We start from the raw sequence: 20,546 nt of genomic DNA on the forward strand, positions 1-20,546 counted from the left end.
AATTAAGAGACCACTGCAAAAATATGTTTTTCTTTGGTTCTACTATTTAATGGTTTGTGTTTGTGTAAAATGACCTTTTGTTTTATTGTAAACAACATTTCTTCTACTCCCAAACAAAATATTCTCATTCAAGTCTTTTATTTGCAGAAAATGACGACTGGTTAAGACAACAAACGATACAAAAAACAGATGTTTTTCAGACCTCGTATAATACAAAGAAATGTTCATGTTTGAACAACAGAATACTAATGTTTTAACTCAGGAAGAGTTCACAAATCAATATTTGGTGGAATAACCTGGTTTTTAATTACAGCTTTTATGCATCTCTGCATGCTCTCCACCAGTCTGTCACAGTGTTGCTGGGTGACGTTAGGCCACTCTTGGTGCAGCACAGCTTTGTTCGATGGCTTGTGACCGTCCATCTTCCTCTTGATCACATTCAGGAACTTTTCAATGGGGTTCAGATCTGGATCAGGCCCACAATATATTTCTAAAACTGTAGCATTTCAGTTTGGTGAATATTGTTGTTTGTTTGAGTCTGATCAGATCTGCTCCAAAATGTATTGAGTTCTTCCTTGACCCTTGCTGCACCCTTTCACCAAAGGTCATGAAATCAGTCAAAACATTTGTTGCACATGTAACAATCACGATTACTGATAGTGATTTATCCATGTTAAATATACTGAACCCTTATTTGTCGAACTAAATTTACTTTTCATGCCAACAACAAAAAGGTCTTTTATGATGTTCAGTGTAATCAAACTAACAAGACACCTCAGTGTGTTGTTAGGCAATGCTTTCATGTTCAATCAACACAGTCTGCTCAAGTAGCTCTTACACCACTGAGTAATTGAGCTAAGTTAAGTGTTCATCAATTCAAAATAATTGTTCATCATAGCACCTGATCTTATTAAATCTTCTATGACAACAGTTACTAACCTATGTTTTGGAAAGCAAATAGACTTTATTCATCCTTGACAGGAAATTACACTGTCACAGCAGCTTCAATCACAGTTAAGACACCACATCTAACTCTGAACATAAACACATTTAGGAACATAAACTATACAACTGCACATAATAATACTAAAATAAGTTTCTATTAAGTTACAATGTTGGTTTATAACTGCTAATTAAAAAATGAAAACTAGTTTAGGGTGTTTCATGGATGGAAGGGAAGTGTTTCCTCTGTCCGGCTTCTTGAAGCTTTTAATAAAGCCTGAAGAGAATTCAGGGCATCGCCCATCTTTGCCACTTTGAGACAAGCCATCCAAGTGTTCATTCATCCATCTTAACAGGTCTCTTAAATACTAATACAATTATTAAAGCCATTTGAATAGCACTTATCACTACCGAGCCTTTGGAGCACCACTCAGCGTAAAGCATGAATTCATCACTGGCCATGGCTGGATGAACAACAAAGTGTCTGAAAAATACAAACAACAAAATTTCAGGTAATTATTCAGCCACCTGAAAACGAAGTTAAGACTACAACATTTAATATTATTTATAACCTAAACACATGAGGACTTTGGATCATTTTTCTCACACATCACATTGATCGTGCCTGACGGTGTTGTTTGTCTCTTCTGTGTGAAACTTGGAGCTTGTAAAAACTTGTCGCAGTGACGTAACAAAGCTCATAGACGTCACTCTGCAGAGAACACAAAGTTTAGCTCTGCCACATAAACAGAAAAATATACATTTATTGTGAACACTAACTGCAGATTTGTAAATAGCACATTCTACAATCTCGTCTGTATTTTATGATAGAGAATGTGCAACAACTGATGCTTGGATCTTCTTAGTCATCATATAGAGGAAAATCTTTAATGTATTTGCCAGGTTCAAAAACATTGATTAAAGTATCCACTCTTGCAAATCAATATGTAATCACAGCACCTAAAACATTAAACAGTCTTATACTGTAGTTAGGTTTAGCAAACTTTGTGCATTTTTTAATGGTAAGGTCTTTGTGTTATATTTGTGTAAATATACAACATAACATTTTCCCCATTAGCACACATATTCATACATATAATTATACACACGTGCTGACCTTTTCACACACTGATGGCAGAGGCTGCTGCGTAAAGTGCCCAACTGTCAATCAGTCATCACTCACAAACTGATGGATATGCCACAGGGAGCAATTTGGGGTTCAGTGTCTTGCCCAGGAGACTTGTAGACCGAGGGAGCTGGGGATCGAACCACCAACCTTCCGACTGTACCACTGAGCCACAGCCAACTTCCCCATCAGTTTTCAGTGCAGCTGTATGTAATGTAAAGAAAACTGATGCATACAATGTTGTTGTTGTAATTAATTAAATGTTCAGATCTAGAAAATTAAAGACTGTTTTTAGCTGCTTGTGTCAGAGATGTGACCGGTGGACTTCTGCGTTGTGTTGTGTTAATGAGGCTTTGACACCGGGACTCTTTCAGTGAATTTATTATGCCACTGGTAAACAGAAAAACAGATAGAACCTCCGTTTCATCTCCCAGCCCGCTCCAGCTCCTCTATAGACAAAATTAAATCACACAAGTTAGCTTAAAATGGCGGCCTGCAATTTAGCTTAACGTACCGCGCAAGCTAGCTCACAGCGATAAATTTGACATTTACAGGATTTTCAAATTAAATGGTCACATCGACAAGTAACAATAGACATGGTTGGACATTGTAGGAAATAAAAATATACACAAAGAATACCATAAATAGTACAAAAGATAAGACAATAGCTTCAGCTAAACAATGGACACTCACCTCTCCCACAAGGGAATTTTACAAAAGGGGAGAGGGGAGGGCGCCAAAGGAATATAAAACAAAAACCAAAGAAGAAGAAACAGAGATGAAGGAGGAGCTATATACAACAGGACCTAATGGAGCGCTACTCTCTTTCACACACTCAACACCAGGTATATTTTGTGTATTTATAAACAGCAACTGTGAAAATACAGGATATTCATGACCCTGTTACACAGAGACAAAGAAATCTCTGGCTCTCTGCACACAGTGTATTTTGAATTTACTACAGTTTAGCCATTGAACTATTATTAGGCATTGGAATGCACCACTTGTTATGCTAAAATGTTATAAACTGTGATTGTATGTGAACATTAAAGCTCCTGTGAGGAACTTTCGATTTTGTGTTGATTTTGGCGCCCCCTGTGGACAAAGCCGTACCTCTAATCTCTTAGCTAATTTTGTTTTTTAACAAAGAAACTCCTCCTGCTTTCTTTAACAGTCACATGTATCACTCACTGTAAGTTTTTGCCCTGGAAAATGTAAACAAAGGCAGCGTGCAGTTAATCGCTTCGCCTGACACCTCTCCCCCCCCGCCAGCAGGTTCAGGCATTAAAAATAACTATGTAGGAATAATCAATCTTGTTGCTGATGGTCTGGTTTGCTTTTGTTGGTCATATGGAGGCATCAGAATTAATTTCAGTCTGTTTCATAACCAGCAAAAATGTGACTGATTAAATCTAGGCTTGTGCAATAAATTGCAATTTTGTCGTTCGAATTAAACACACCGTGATCGTCTGACTTTATTGCAATGAATAAGAAACATGATTTTATGTAAACAAACCATGCTTTCTAACTAAGCATGTGAACATTTTACCTGTTAGATGAAGCCCTGGTTTTAATGGCCGTGCTTTTACAACATTTGGATGCGATCAGATGAAGCCCAAGCAGCTTTCAGCTACCCTCAGATTAACTGGTGTCAATTTAGTGGGGATTAAAAAGAAGCCTGTTGCAGACACAGGTGTTGTGTAAAACATGCAGAACAGCAGATACACATATAGAAACTAAGAGTTATAGCTTATATGCACACTTTAATATTTAGTCATTTATCACACTCCATATTGTCATTGCAATATCAACGTAATGGCACGTCGTATCGTGCAGGCCTGGAAAAAAACAACGCTAATTCAGGTTTTTTTATGGGATGTTAACCAAAAAATGGCAGTTCACTAGTGTTTAAATCTATTTATTGACATATTTGATCACAAAGCTGTAAATAATGACCACAGCTCTGCAGTCAATCACAATGAAGCCATCTCCTGTGTCTCCACCTGTGTGTGTGTGAGCGCATACTGATGACCCAATGTCCGAGCAGAGGCAGAGATAGCCCTTCTTACGTAGACGGAGAGTTTTTAGGACTTTAAGGAGGAAGTACATGTTGGTTTTTTTATCCTGCTGTACTAGTACGTATTATTAGACACGGTATTACAGCTCGGTCTGGGAACATGCCTGTTTTTAGATAAAGCTGTTGTGGTCAGCCGCTCCTTCAGGCTCTCTGAGAAGAGTCACCTCTGACATCCCCTCGGGCATGCATCCACTTTCTCCCAAATACAGTTCAGACTGCATGTGTAGAGATTTGTTTATGCTGGGGTTGATTACAGCTGTAAATGCTGAGGGCAACATGTAACCGCGTCTGTCTGGACACCTGCATTTTCGTGCTCCTGCTTTGTAATTGATCTGTCAGCGCTGCATTTTTTTGTAACTTCAGCAGGCTTAAGGAGTCCTTCTGCTTCTTACTCCATCCTCAGGCTTTCTGGGAGGAGTCGCTCTGCACGCTCGCTCAGAAACATCGCCTCTTACCGCTCACCTTGATATTAGCTGCTTCCTCAGGCATGCGTTACATTTTTTCCAAACAGATGTAAGACTGATAAAAACTCTGTTTATGCTGGTGTTGATTACAGGTGTAAATGTTCGGGATGTCGTGTGTTTTGGTCTGTTTTGTTCTTTAACATCTGCAGCACTGAGATATTTACCTTTAGGGGATAAAAAAGGATCATCTCTGCCTTTTCTCTGTATTATTTATGGCACTGTTTTGTCAAAGAGGTGATGCAATTACTGTCTTTATCATCAAAACTTCAACATATATCTTAGGATGTACAACCTGCAATCTTCTGATCCCTTAAAGCTTCAAGTTTCAGGTTGTTGTTTTTTTTGCATACGCACTGTTTAACCTTTAATGTATATTGAATACATTACTTTATTTTCTGCCATACTTTTAATGTTTTTGTCTAGAAGCTATATAGTCGATATAAGGTGTTTACGTGATAAAATAGTGCTTAAAAACACAGAGATTGAAGATGTGGTCAATGCTCATTTTCTTTTCTTGGCCAGCTCCTCTAGTTGCCCTCAAGGGTCTTAAGCTCTTATTTCAGGAACTCTATTCCTGTGTGTCTGTGTGCTCATGTGGACAAGTGAATGTGTGCGCCCAGTAAGCCAGGCTAAACATCCGTCCCAGGTCTATGTTTGGGATTACTGTATCACTGCCATCTCGTACGTCAGGGCCCTCCAGCCAACGGCCGTATCACTCATCTCTGACCAAACATGTCTGCTCGGGATGAGTCAGTGCTCGGTCTAAGCTGAGATATCAGTGCCTTCCTATGAGTTTGTTTGGCTTTACACCTATGATACTGTGATGGAGAGTTAGATAATTACATGCTAGTGCATCTTTGCTTGGACACATACACAATATGGCCAGAAGTCAGTGGACAGTCCAACCAATTAGAGAAAGAAACATCCAATCCATCCACCCTGACTTCCTACCTCTATGAGGCTTCGTCACACTACTTCCACCATTACCAGTGATTTGTCTTAATGACTACACCCACTTTAGAGGGCTTTGTCATTTGAACCTTTTCCTGGAACGCCTGATGGTTTTGTACTTCCTGGGAGGATAGTCAGAGGAATAGGATAAATCAGACACACAGAACTCATTTCGTCATTGATCGTTGGTTTGGTCTTCTAATGGTAGAAATAAATGATTTTCAGGGTGCTTTCACACCTGACAGCTTCGGTATGGACTTGGGTATGGAGTCAAGTTTGTTTGGAGAGGTGAGAACACACATTCAAACTCTGGTTCAAAGACAGGAATCGGCCCGTTTCCCAATGAACCACAGTCCGGTTCGATTCAGGGGTGAACATAAATTGAATTAAAGTAGGACCTTATACAGGAAGCAAACCAAAAAACTGTAGAGAGCGACGAGGGGAGAGCGACAAGGACATAGAAATATGGGCTGACCAAACAATTTCACAAATACTTGTGGAAAGGCACAAGAATACGGAGGTGTTCAAACTGTTCAAACTAAAGGGGAATGGAACTGATCGCACTGGAACAAAGTAAAAAAACTGGTCTCTCGCTCTTTGTTTACTTCAGGAAGTTTTCAAACGTGAAAATTCTGACCAATCAGAGAATCGTTTCCTCGCGCATCAAAACTTTTGGTCCTCTGGTGAAGGCTGCCATGTGAACACAAACCAAACTCGAGGCAAAATGCAACATTGTAACAACTTGGTCTTTGATTCGGATCAAACAAACAGACCTAAGTGTGAAAGCACCCTCAGTGTAGTATTGAATATCGCGTGACTTATCTTTTTAGATTTGGCCATTTTCAGGCCTCACTACGACGTTTTCAAATGTCACAAAACACCACATTTGTGAAATCTGTGAAATGCTCTGACAGTTTTTCGCACGGTTTAGGGTTTGACTCTCATGTTGGTTTAGATGTTGAGGTGTTTAAAGGTAAGGATGATGCAAATAATTGGATGAATTTATTAATTTTGAAACTCGTGCTTTTAGACACGACAAAGACGGCACTAAAAAACAAGTAATTAGTAGAGAGAAAAGAGCATGACACTGCTGATGAATATGTTTTTTCACACATTTTTTGGACCTTAATTCACACAAGCTCATTGCAGCTTTGTTTAAAGAGCATGTCCCTAAATCAACAACATAGAGGCGACCGGTTTGTGTATTGTTTTTGTTTGGTTAGCACTGCTAGCTGCTAACAACTTAACTTAGCATTAATGCACTACTTTTCTGATGGTGTAAAACAAGTATAAGTATCAGTAGCTACTATTGAATATGTTTTAAAGTTTCTTTTGCCAAGGTAAAATAAACTCAAGACACATTTTTGACTATCACCAACTCCTGGACAGGCATGCTCTTTCTAGCTTTGGCAATTTATTCTTACATGTTGAAATATTTTACAAAATAACTTTCATGTGCAAAAAATATTTCTTTCTGAATGAAGAAGAGAAAGGTTTTTAAGATATCCGCACAGATATCCGTAGACCTGGCTCTGTCAGCATACATGTTGCGGGCGTAGTTGACGAAGCTTTGAAGGCGTACATTTAAACAGTGAAAGCCCTGCTAACACAACTTTTTTGTAGCAACTGCTCCTTTCCAGTTAGCCTCACCTTAAGCCACACAAGTGATCCGACATGCAAAACAGCAAAACCCTGGAACTGGCTCACCTACATTGAATGCACTTATTTATATTAGTGATTACACCCTGTGCTTTTCCTGCTGTGACTTGCTAAAATGTCTGGGGTGAAAAATGTCTATTATCAAATCAGGTCCTGGATAATAACAAGCCAAAATATCAAACACATGTGAAGATGTGCAGAGCCTTTAATATTTACCTCTTTGTTGTCCTTGTTTAGCGCCCTGCATGTACTCTCATTTTATATATACTCATAAAACCTGGTGATAAAGAAGGACCCCTTGTCTGGACTTTGGAAAAATAACAAATGCACAACAGAAATCTTAGAAACCGGGCTAAAAAAAATAGCTTTTACCCGACTATGATAGACATAAATAAAGACAAGACGGCACCAGGCTGTACCAATACATACAATACAAACGTATGTGTGGTTGTTGAACTGGTAAAGCCGTTTTCATGTGTACTGTATCTGGCTGACTCTCATGTTTAAGTGCAACAGAGGTTTAAAAAAATAATTGTATTACCTGCAAGCAAGGCTCATCCTCATGTTTTGTCCTTCTTGTTTTGATGTTCTCATGGTCAACTAAATAATAAATATTCAGTTGTCAGTGTGTTTCTTTGCTCCAGGTGCAATGATAACCCATTGTTTGTTCAATGTGAAAAGTTATGGTGGCCGCAGAGGGACATTCTCAACAAACAGCTCACCTCTTGCGCCTCGGGCTGTTCGAGCTCACACACTCAGAGCGGACAGACGCCTTAACTTGTGATGAAACCTCGTGTCCACTTGGAGCTCCAAGCACCAGCCCTGGACAGACAACAAACACACACACACACACACCTGCTGCAAAAATGATGTGTGTATGCGTGTGTGTGCGAGGCAGGGCGAAAGAGAGAGAGCGCAAGAGAGCGAGTGTGGGAGTCTGTGAGTGTGTGCTTGTGGATATAAATGGCTTAAATGTTCTTCATCGCTTTGTGCACAACTCGCTCTGTTTATTTGTGCGTGTTTTAGTGACGTCACCCACTCACCCGAACCTCGCACAGACGCTTTGCGGTTGCGTCACAGATATCCTAGCAACTGAGCGTGGCACCACAATGGAGGTCCCTTTGAGAATTGGCAAATAAATAATGGCTACAAATACCAGCTAAATTTAAAACGGGGTGAGGCGAAAGAGCCACCTGAGAAGAATAGTTCAGGTTGGCGTCGGTTCAGTTTTTCAGTAAACATTTGTCATACGATCTTTGGTTTATAAGTTTATAAGTAGGAGGAGATTGATGTTGAGCTTTTTGTGTTTTAGGCTATTAATATATACTTATAGGCTACTCTTTATTTTGTGAGTTGTTCTCTGGTATTGATCTCTTATTCTGTGCTATAATTTTGGAGCAATCTGGGACTACAGTTTACTTCGGGATCAATAAAGTTCCATCTTAACTTATCTTAAAGACCCTCTACAGTGAAAAATCAAGTGTTTAACCTTGTAAACATCTCCATGTGGGGTTCTTCATGTGCTACAAGACATATCAGGGACAACATCAGCAGTCATCTCCATGGCTGGGCCTGTCTGCTTTTAAACTGCAGTGTACCAAGGACAGGCTGAACAACACGTTTTCAGATTGGCAGGTTTGAGACGTCACAAACCTAAGGAGCCAATCCCGTTAATGGACGGGGTGACGCTATGCATGTCATTATATGTAAATTATGGCAACCACTTTGGCAAAGCGCGAGCCAGCTGTTACCGTCATCGTAGCAAACTCACTACTGACTACTAACGTTAATGTTACTACTATATTTATATTATATATATGTCTCAAAACATGACTGGAGCCGGTCTTATAACCTTTATTTACAGAGTATTCTTCAAAAATCCAAGTTACAAAAAGCTTCACATGCAGCTAAATACAACAGACAGGTCATTAAATCACAAGGTTTTAAAAGCAAAAAGATATCAAGACAGTTTAGGCAAAAATTGGATAAATATTTAAAATAATGTTAAAGATTTAAACTCATGTAAAATAAAGAAAGACTCTCCAATAAATGTAGACAGAAAAAAGCTGAATAATTTCCCATTTGGATGTCTTTTCACCGGCTACAAAACTCTAAAAGCTCCTTAAGACACATATTTACAGTAAATTCTCCACTTACACTTGCACAATGTGAGCTCATAAGCAAAGGGCAACAAAGTCAACTTTTCAAATAAACTTACGACCCAAAAAATTGATACCAATTTTTTCTTAAAAGCCCCACAAAATGGTATCTTCTCTGTATTTACTTGGTGAAGGAGTGCAGCTTTATCTAACAGGAGGCCCTGGATTGGTAACAAAATTGTGCGATGACCTTTAATTAACTTGTTCATCTTCTCCTGCAGCATCAGGTCAGAAAAACAGTTTTCTGGTTGGTGTATGTTTTTATGTGGGCCCTAATTGACTCTCTTTCTGGCACAAAGCTCTCGCATCAAGCCCTCGTCTCACTCACACTAATGAAACCCTGCAGAGGAGGTCATAAACACCAGTCAATAAGAAGGTGTATTGGTCAATAGTTGCTATGCTGGTTCTTAGGAAAGAAAGGCAGGCGTTAAAAAAACTGTGTCACGAGTCAGAGGAGTCTTTGTGAACACACTGAAATGCTGTTTTTTGGTGTTTTTGCACCAAAGTTCCAACATATCTCACTGAGTTTTGCTGCTAACATGATTGAATCTTTAGACTATTACAAAGTTTGAGTAGCAACCGGTCTCCTCGGCTAATCGAAACACACTGTTTTTATAGCCAACTAGACAACAACAACATGAAACTTATTAAAACTTTCTTTTAGAAGTTAGAGAAATCAGATGTTCATTTTCCTATGTTAACAATCTGTGTGCTTTATTAGATTACGGTGGTTGGTTTTTGATGCATTAACTTTATTTGCCAGGCAGCCATTTAGCTCAAATGCTAATGTTATTGTGTTGTTGTGCTTTCTCTTTAGGTTGTAAGTTATTTGATTCTAAGGAAGCTAACAATTTGTCGTCTCACATTTTTCCTGATTGATAAGCAACTGAAAAGAAAATAGTCAAGCCACATTTTAAGGCAAAACAGTATATTTGGTAACCCCCCAACAGACAAAAGCAAGTATTAGCATTCAGCCACTTCCTAGCTAGCATTATTTGCCAGATGGTAGCTAATGGGTTACCAAATATGTTGTTTTTACAAAGAGTTTACAAAAAGTTAAGTTTGTTAACACCTTTCCAATTGTTCAATCTTTTACAACACTTTCAGAAGGTATTGTTAGCATTTAGCCACTTCCTAGTTACTGAATGCCAACATTAGCTGTTCTTTGCTGAAAGCTATCAAATGTGTTGTCTTCACAAAGATATGTCTGTTTACACCTTTCTAATCATATGGTTTAACACTTTTTAAAAGGTAATGTTAGTATTCAGCCACATCCTAGCTGACATTAGCGTGAGCTAGGTAGTGTCTGAATAGTAACATTTGATGGTAGCTTCTGGGGCATTGAGTATGTTGTTTTTTCAAAGTTATCTTAACACAATGAAAAGCACGGATAGGATTTTGCCTCTTCCTAGCTAACAGCAATGTAAGCTAAAAAGTGAATGAAAGCTAACATTAGCTGTTGTCTGGCCATAGCTTATGGGTTATCAAATATCTTATTGTTTCAAAGTTAAGCCTGCTAAAAAGGTAACTGAAGCGCTAACGGTAATAATAGCGCAGAAGTGACTGAATGCTAACATTAGTTGTTGTCTGGCAGTAGCTAATGGGTTGTTTTAGCGTGAAATATGGCCAATGTCCCTCTGGGTATTTTCTGTTAATCATATTTTAACTGTTAACTGTTTAACTGTAACTGTTGCTGATCAATCTGGGAGAGTTGAAAAGATCAGAAATAGTCAGATGTCCTATATTTATACAACTTACTACCTTGAACATAGCAGTATGACATCATTACACTATTTGAGCTTCCCACCCTCAGTGTGATGTCAGAGGAAAACGGCCGCCATGGGAATAGGGTTTATTGAATGCTACATGCATGTCTGAGTTTCCCATCTGCCAGCATGCTTCCAGGCCACTTTTGAGATCTATGCAGTCATTTTTTCATGGGAAAACAACACAGAGAGGGCATAACAATTCTGCTTAGGACACAATCTCTAATGAGTCAGAAATTTGTATTTACTAAAACAATTAGCTGTTGCGGTAGTCAGTGTTATCAAAGAGCTGTGGACCTCTGATTTTGCTGCCTGAGGGTGCGTTACATCACCCTAAAGTCTTTTCTTGGCCTCACCACCAAAACCTGCTCCGTCTGATGGTTGGTTTACTCGTCTGCTTGCTCCGAGCCATTTGTGTTCTCCAACTGAGGAAGTCACCACCAAGCCATAGGGCCTGCAGGCATCATCTGTTCTCCCCTACCCTCCTCCCTCTGTCTCACTTGCACACTTTAAATTGCCACTCTTACGAAACTCTCACTATCTATAAGAGCGTGCGGAAATACTTGTTTCAGCCAACATAATTGCTGTTTTTCCAGCGCTGTGATTGCAGTTTATCACATTGTATTTTATGTGGTATGTGGGTTATTTGTAAATGTGTATGCGTGTGTGCTTGCTCGTCAAATGTGACAGCATAATACTCTGCAAAAAGGCTGAACGGCGTGTAGCTGTTGCCATAGGAACTGAGCAACCTGGCTTTGTCTCGTGTTCATCGGTGGAGGGTTTTTTTTCTCACACTCGATAGATTAAAAAGAAAAAAATATATACACTCAGTTGTGTACTTGTAAAAAGTCTCGTTTAAACACGGGGATAAGACGCAATGAGAACATGGAGCCTGTGATATATCTCATATAACACTCATGTGCTATAATGCAGCACATTGTGCAGCACACGCCCACACAGTCCTGTTCACTTCTTCTTCTGCTGCTCTGCACAGTTCACTGTATATACCATGATCTACTTAAACAAGCTTCTCATCGACATGTTGCATTCTGGGATTGTTTTAAGCTGAATTTGTTTGATATTCCCATCTTGATTCATTGATTATCTTTTAATGATGTTGTCCCAGTTATGCGGTTGATTGCGTTCAACCATTTGATTGAAGCTTTCATCTAAACCGCCAAAGTGCTACCTCTTGATGGACCTTAATGATTCTGATAATGACAAGAGTAGGTGTGGGTAAAACGACTTGTTGACAGAGCAGACAATGAAAAAAACTATAATTTGTGTGTTTTTTTCTGTTGTCGTGTATCTTGTGCTGTTGTAATTATCACAAACTCCTTTCTTTTTCTCCCAGCATTAAAAAATTCTCCTCCATTGGGAATTGCAGTGTTAAGCACTCAATCATCCGGAGAGGCACCCCAGTGTAACGTCAGATAAACTATATTTGGCTCCAAATATGCTCCAAGACTCAAGTAGTCGCTTTATATCTCTGCACACATACGCACACGCCTGCCGCCCCCCCCCCCCCGCCCCCTCTGTTTAACCCCCACAGCACACACACAAATATATACCCCTTCATCTTTCATGGTTACATTTACCCCTTTAACACGCAGAAACACACACTCATGCGCTGCACACTCAACCCGATGGCCTCCTGTGCGTCATGTGACCGGCCAATGGAGGAGGGGAAAGGAAGGCCTCGGCTTAATTAGGCCCGAGACCAATCAGAGAAGATGGAGGAGGACACTGTTGTCTGGCGCCTTGGGGTTTCTTGGGTCCTCCAGGCTCATCTGTCACACACACACACACACACACACACGCACACACGCACACACACACACACATGCACATACACATACACATACACACGCATACTTGCAAATAGAAAACACACACCCTTGTTTGAGTTAGTATTCTGTTTTTACAAGTCTTAAAGTTGTAATACTTTTGCTAAGTTTATGTTTAAAACATTAAGTCACAAACTGCATGATACCTGTGTGTGAGCATGTGCACATATGTGGGCACACCTCCTGGACTGCCAGGATTGAGAAATGTTTTGATTTGATGAGATTCATTCATAGATCTTCAAAGTATAAAAGATGTTGAAGTTGTTATCTGTAAAATTTTAGTCCTGGCTGATTGGACGACACCGCTAGTTACCATGGATAAATTAAGTGCTCAAACACGACAGCAAACACTCCATGAGCAGGTTCTTTGTCTGAAATACAGAAGAAGACTAACTGGTGGATCTGTTGACAGTGTAGCCAAACAAACTCGCATTGTTTTAATATAGTCTAAATCTGTGCTGTTCATGCCTTGAGCAGTTATCTTCCCAACAGGAAGACACAGTAAAAGTTGACCTTGTTGAAAAGAACAGCTGCAATTTCTTGTTTAAATAATCATTTGCAAAAGCTAAAAAGTATTTACTGAAAATTGTGGTCAAGGTTAACCAGGTTGACAAGAAAATTGCTTCATAATAAAATCCAACCTGTATTTTGTCATTTCAACGCTTTAAGGTTTAATAAGTAGGATTTTTTCTTGCATTTTGTCAGCAACACATTCAAACTGGACCCCTCCTCCTGGGCCCTTTGTCACCAGAAGCTCACTCTCACTCTCATGCGAGAACAAGCTCACCCTGCTGAGCTAACACCGACAGCATCGCGGTTACCGTTGCGCTAGCATGCAAACCCGCCGGTTACCGTTGTGCTAGCATGCTAACGGCCGGTTATCTTGTCCTACCTGGTTTGAGGCACCTACCTGTCCAACAGAAAGAAGGCTAACTCTGCTTCGCCCTTTCGCCATGTCCGCCCGTCTGAATGGGGCCCAGTTGCTCATTTGAACCACCTACACGCTGTGATTGGCTCAGGGAACCACAACAGCGCCCCTCCTGAAAATGTCCTGTTCAAAGCAAAACAACAGAATAGATGCAGAGGGAAGGGTCTCACAAGGGTCTGCACACACTCACCAACACACATGTATAGAGGCCCATAAGTGATGATTTATATTATATTATATTTGTAAAATTCTATATTTAATTTTTCTACTGCATTTAGATAGTGCAGGATTACATGCCCTTTTCCCCTTTGAATCCCCCATGATAGGCAGAAAATCCGAATCTGGAATGACAGAAAATTAAGCTTAAAGGACCAACATATAACATCCTACACAAAAAAGAAAAAATTAACAATAGAATCTAAAAACCAAATATATAAATATGCACATCAAAACATCTAAGTACAGGGAAAAAATGAATAGCCCTATTAAAGTTGTATATTATTTAAACTTACCTAAATAACGTGCAGGAAACTGCACATCTGTTGCATACCTGAAGGTGCCTGTCATTTCTGGCATGTGTGTGAGCATGTGTGTTTTACTTGTAAGTAATGATTGACATAAACCTCCACTCCCTCTTTCTTTGAGGGATGGTAAGATCATCAGAGATTGTTGTGTAAGACAAACAGCAACGTCAACAGCATGCACACCCAATGATAGATAGCCCGGACCATGCCGATGACAAGTCCAATCATCTGCTAGTCGCCAACAAGGCCGACGAGAAGCAGATGATGTCAGTTTCCCCTCAGTATTGAGTTATCAGGTTGATTGAGTGTAATTGAGCGATGCATCGGAGTGCAGAGAGAAGACACTGAGCCTCTGGAGAGACTGGAGAGAGGAAGGCTGTTTCAGGAACCAGGAAATGCTGCGCGGCACCAGGGCCATGTGATTAGATCTGTCAATGACTCGCAGCCTCGTAATCAATTAATGGGACTGATTGAGCTGCTCGTAGATGAAAACTTTGAGTCATACAAAGATTTCTTATCTCTCTACTCTGCTGGAAGCACTGTCATTAGAACTGACAGCATCTGGATCCGTCGTCTTCAATCCAAAACCAATCATTGATAAAAAGATGTAGAGACCATAAGTGCAAATTACATTCAGAAGATTGTGTGATGTAGACTTCCCCCTGAAATGAAACATATACTTCCAATGGGTTCCCCTAATACAGGTCCAGTGTAATACAATCAAATACGAAGGCTATGCCATCAATTCTATTATGAGGAATCTTAAACATTTACATGCAGTTCTACTTAATGTTAAGATGAAAGGAGGTGGTAATGTACTGGTCTTTATATCACCTATTTACAGCCAAGCTCAGCTAACTTTGGGCAGGTTTCACTCTTGTCCTGTTGCCAGGCAATCACAGGCCTCACCTTGGGACCTGGCACAAGTAAGCAATAGAAGAAAACTGCTATTTTTTTGGTGTGTAGTTATTCTTATCTACTTTTCAGGTCAAGGAGTTAGCAAAATAACATACTACAGTATTTGGGGCATTCACAAAGAATGGATTGTGGCCACTGATAGCACCATAAATTGCGCATCCTAAGCCGCTGCTATCTGCTCCATCTCAAGGTCCGATTCACAAAACAAATCTGGCGCAAACATGCTCTGTGCAGTTTGCTCATTTTGCATCTGATTGTGGAGAGGAGCTGTCTGCTGACGGTAATAATTTCACTCTAACGGCACGGTGCTGTTAGCACTGGCCTTGGTGAATTAAACGTTTTCATCCAATGAGGTTCCTTTGCACATAAAAGGGCATAATATGCCCCCAATTGTGCATAAGGACTTATTTAAATATGCGCAAACAGCATTGGAGCACATAGCTTGCTCTGCAGCGCAGTTTGGGGTGCATTTAACCCTTGGCGAATACTTTGTGAATTAGGCATGTGAGTCTTTTTGTCTCATTTGCACTGGTTTAGCGGCTGCAAAAGCCACCCAATATTTTTGGGAATAAGGCCCCATGTTGGCTCCTTTTTGCTAGTAAAAGTTAGAAAAACTGTGGCTCATACTTATAAAGGTAAAGTCAACCAATGAGAGTACATCTGCCTCTTGAAGAGACCTTTATCTTTGAACTGTTTTCAGGAAGGAACACAATTCAGTGCAAGCTTAATGACTTTCTGCTTACTTAAAAACAGGAAATAAAGACACTGTATATAATATGAATTGACAAACATTTCATAAATTCTTGGAAGGTTCCTTTTTGGGGGCAATATTGTGGGATTTCCAGTTGACACCAACTCAGATGCCCTTTTTCTCTCCTCCACATTGAGTGAACCTCCTCGGTCCTCTCCGACAGATGTCAATCCCTGCCCACAGTTCCATGTTTAAGACATTTAAAGTTTGCTGCATTGAGGACAGAATCTGTCTGTTTGTGTTTCGGTCTTTATCTTCACAATTCCCAGATTCACTGTTCACCACCTGCAACAGCCCACACACAAAGCAATCAAGTCCCCTCTGCTCACCTCTCCCTGACATTCATTTCCAGCTCTAAAGCAACATAATACTCATTAATGACTCTGCATAAAGGTCCTGGGAAAATTGCTCAATTATAACACATTTCATTCTATCTTTTCCACTTCTCCTCAATTATATTTTGTCAATTCAAAGCTGCACGTCCAGGCTGTTTTGTTAAACACACCTTCAAATTGAAATTGGGAGAGACAGCCAAGAAAGTTTTTTATATGTATAAGAAGCACAGATGATATGAATCATTTTTCTGTTTTTATAAACCCTGCTTTTCTTTAGATATGAAACACACATGCACACAACTTACCTTAAAGGGAAAGTGCGCCGATTTTACACATCAAAGTATATTTACAGGTCCTTTGGGGGAACACTGCGCATGTGAAAACATCTTAATGAAACCTTTGGTGACTCCGGAGAGAGCTGTGATGTCTCACAAACTGTTTTTGTATAAACTGTTATAGCAGTGGATCAATAGTTGGGCCTGAAGACTAAACCTTCCAGTATAACAATGTTTTTCAAAATGCAATGCTAAATCTTCAGAGTATCTTTGTAAAAAAAAACATTTTAAAGGGAGTTGGTTTGTGTGCTGTGTGCGGTCGAGTTTATTTGAGCACCTACACTATACAAAGCAACCTATAGAATCTACTTGATTAAATTGAGGTAACAATTTGCACTTAGTACCTACATTAAGCAACTCTGATTCACTTGAATAAATGAGGTGCATTTAACTTAACACGTCTCATTAGATTACACAACTAATTACATAATAAAAATGAGTAATAATAACGTGACACATAGAGACAGACAACTTTTCACACTCATGGGCAACATAGAGCAGTGTTGTGACCAAGTCATCTTTGCTCAAGTCTCAAGCAAGTCTTGAGTCATTTTTTCTTGGGCAAGTCAAGACACAGGTTATGTCAAGCCAAGTCAAGCCGAGTCCTTAGTTAAGGCAAGTCAAGTCCCGAGTCAAGTCACTTTTTTTCCACCCAAGATCCAGCACTCTTACCTGTAGTATCCGGTCTTTATAAAGAGATGACAAGGTGTTAGCAGCCCGTCTAATAATGTTATTATTGGCCAATTTTTATAACCTCTTCAAAAAGTATGACAGTGATGATGGTCTGGTCTGAGGCCGTATTGAGTAGTAACGAGTACGACTGATGAGGCTTCTCTTTGGGGGCTTTGATGTTGCATGTTGCGTGTTGCCAGTCATCCAATCATGACATACTGGGGAACTTTTTGAGTCGTCCAATCATGATTCTCAGTTTGTGCTGCGTACATACTTGATAGTACGACAGAAACTTGACGACATTGAATTTTATCATTTTATATTTAACAGCTAACACATATTATGAACACACTCAAGTCATCGAGTCATCAGGCCTCAAGTCCAAGTCGAGTCTCAAGTCATTTATTTTTTGTCAAGTCAAGTCGCAAGTCATCAATACAGTGACTCGAGTCGACTCGAGTCCAAGTCCAAGTCCACATCTCTGATATAGAGTCACCAATGAATCTAACAAGCATGTCTTTGGACTGTGGGAGGAAGCCGGAGTACCCTGAGAGAACCCACGCCTGCACGAGGAGAACATGTAAACTCCACACAGAAAGGCCCACGATGTCTGAACCGGAATTCGAACCAGAAATCCTTCTCGATGTAAGGCGACAGCGCTAACCACTGCACCACCATGCAGCCTTTTGGGAATTCAAGATGCTCAAAGTAAATAAATTAGCCTGCTCGTGTTAATTTACTTTCTAATACTCAGGAAGTCAGCCAGGGTAACCGCCAAGAGAGGCTACAGATTTAAATTTCTTGTCACATACAGACACGCCGACTACAAATCGTCTGGTATATCTGACTAATAAACACTTTCATTAATTTTATGATACACAGCAAAATGTTAACTTCCACTGACACTGGCGATACTCGCGCCTATTAATCCAGCTGTGGCCTGCAGCCGAGAACAATCGTTGGCGCTTGCGCACAGGCCCGATATCTCTGGGTAGATTTTATGTTATTTGGGTTTCAGTTCTTACTGTTGAAAATTAAGTAATGCAGGTAAACTTGCTGATACTTTTAGTATAATTTACACAATTTGCATGGATTTTATTTACTACCCTCAAAAATCCTTTTTATAGTGTATTTCTATTCCAGCTTTAGGTTGACTGTGTTTGAAATCATTTATATTCTCATAATATATAACCTAAATAAGCCTGTCATATGTGGCGTCCCAGCAGAAATTGAAATGCATAGCCAAGAGCAAAAACGATCTTGCATGATGTATTTTGACCTATGACGCTGTCAGCAATTTTCTTCATGGTTCTTTTCTATTGAATTATTGGCAGCCAGCATGTCATTACAGAGCGCTATCATCTCAATGCACGTATCCTCCACATCCAGCCGCCTTCACATCCCTCACATGCAACCGTGTGTAGGCTGCCATTCTCACCTGATATCAAGAGGTTGAGCATAAATGCATCAGTCATTGCAAGCCCTAATGGACCGAGCGAATGTTTTTTTTTGTTGTGAAAACCTTTAGAAGCGAGAGCGCTTCACAATGAAACACAGATAGCACAAAGGTAGTCTTAGCAAGCTGCTGATATCTGCATCTAATCATGCAAGCAATTCAGACAGGCTGTTCAGACGGGACCTCGATGTTTTGATTCTGTTTTCAGCCCTTATGCCTGAGAGAGAGAGAGGACAGAAAAAGCCCGTCATTGTATGATATCTCATAGAGTGTTTGCTGTTGACTGATAGGGATGTTCTGGAAGCTGGGTTGTCTATAAAATGCACTTTGTTTATATTACATTTGCATTCTATCTCTGTCTCTATTTCTGTCTTTATCCGTTCTCTGCCCGTCTCCATCTCTCTATCTCTCTGTCTTAATCTGCTCTCTTTCTCTGCCTCCATCTCCCCATCTCTTTGTCCATCTCTTCCTCTATATCCGTCACTGTGTCATCTCTCTGTCTCTGTCTCCTTCTCTCTGTCTCCATCTCCCTATCTCTTCGTCCATCTCTCTGTCTCTATATCCGTAACTGTGTCATCTCTCTGTCTCTGTGTCTATCTCTCTTTCTCCATCTCTGTCTTTATCCATCTCTCTGTCTCTATTTGTGTCTCTGTGTCCATCTCTCTGTCCCCGTCTCCATCTCTCTGTCTCCATCTCCCTATCACTTTGTCCAGCTCTCTGTTTATCTCCGTATCTCTTTTCTCTGTCTGTCTTTATTTCTATTTCTGACCCCATCTCTATGCCTCTTCTCTTTCTTTGTCTCTATCTCTGCCTGTCTCTGTATCTCTGTCTGTCCCTGTCTTCATCGCTCTATCTAAATCACTGTCTCCATTTCTCTGCCTCCATCTCTATCTTTGTCTCTATCTTGGTCTGCCTATCTATCTATTAATCTATCTATCCATCTACCTACCTACCTACCTACCTACCTACCTACCCACAGCTCATTTACAGTGATGAGCTGACAGTGAGTCATGAGTATCTGCGTTCCTGATATGCAAACAGCTGATTAAGTCTGACAGTTTTATTCTACAAAATCAGTCCATTCCCTGAAATGCCATTTGTGCTAAATGAATCTGTAATGAAAGACATGTTGTCGTTATTACCTTTTACTTCAAAAAAAAAAAAAGACTTAACAACCTCCCATCTCTCCTTTCTCTTCCTCTGCAGACACGCTCTCAGTGCCTCGCTGGTCCCCACAGATTCCCCGAAGAGATCTGGGAAACTCAATAAAACACAGGTAGGCCTGAAACGTGCGTCTGTGTGAGGTTGCCGTTGTGCATACACTCATACATCAGTGTTAGAATGCCAGTCCAATTAAAAAGGGCCGCTTGCATAACTCATCTCCATCCTCTTTCTCTCTTTGTCTGTCTCTCTCTCACCCTGCTTGACTCCGAGCGCTAGTGATCTAAAAAGTAAAACAATGCCGCATTAGTTAGTTAGATCTCAGCAACCTTGTCTACGTGGGTGTTTAGCCTGCTGAAAGTCAGCGAGGTGCTGAGAGAAGCCTCGTCATACACAGGCAAACTGAGCGCAGATGTGATTTAAAGAGCCGATTATTAAAGATTAAGGCTGGTTTGAAGAGAAACACCATTATTCC

The 20,546-nt window shown here is 40.2% G+C and overlaps 1 protein-coding gene across 3 annotated transcripts in view; it reads left to right on the forward strand.

Annotated features, from left to right (window-relative positions):
- The window catches only part of ksr2 (kinase suppressor of ras 2), a 124,680-nt gene that overhangs the window by 66,534 nt on the left and 37,600 nt on the right, over window positions 1-20,546 (forward strand). For all 3 annotated transcript variants that reach the window (XM_069682828.1, XM_069682829.1, XM_069682830.1), the window contains one exon: window positions 20,117-20,186. In XM_069682828.1, the coding sequence (XP_069538929.1) occupies window positions 20,117-20,186 (70 nt within the window). The remainder of the gene's footprint in view (window positions 1-20,116; window positions 20,187-20,546) is intronic.

The sequence above is a fragment of the Semicossyphus pulcher genome, unplaced genomic scaffold, assembly GCF_022749685.1.
Source record: "Semicossyphus pulcher isolate SPU_LCO1_2020_fin unplaced genomic scaffold, fSemPul1.0.p SCAF_6, whole genome shotgun sequence".
Taxonomy (NCBI): Eukaryota; Metazoa; Chordata; class Actinopteri; order Labriformes; family Labridae; genus Semicossyphus; species Semicossyphus pulcher.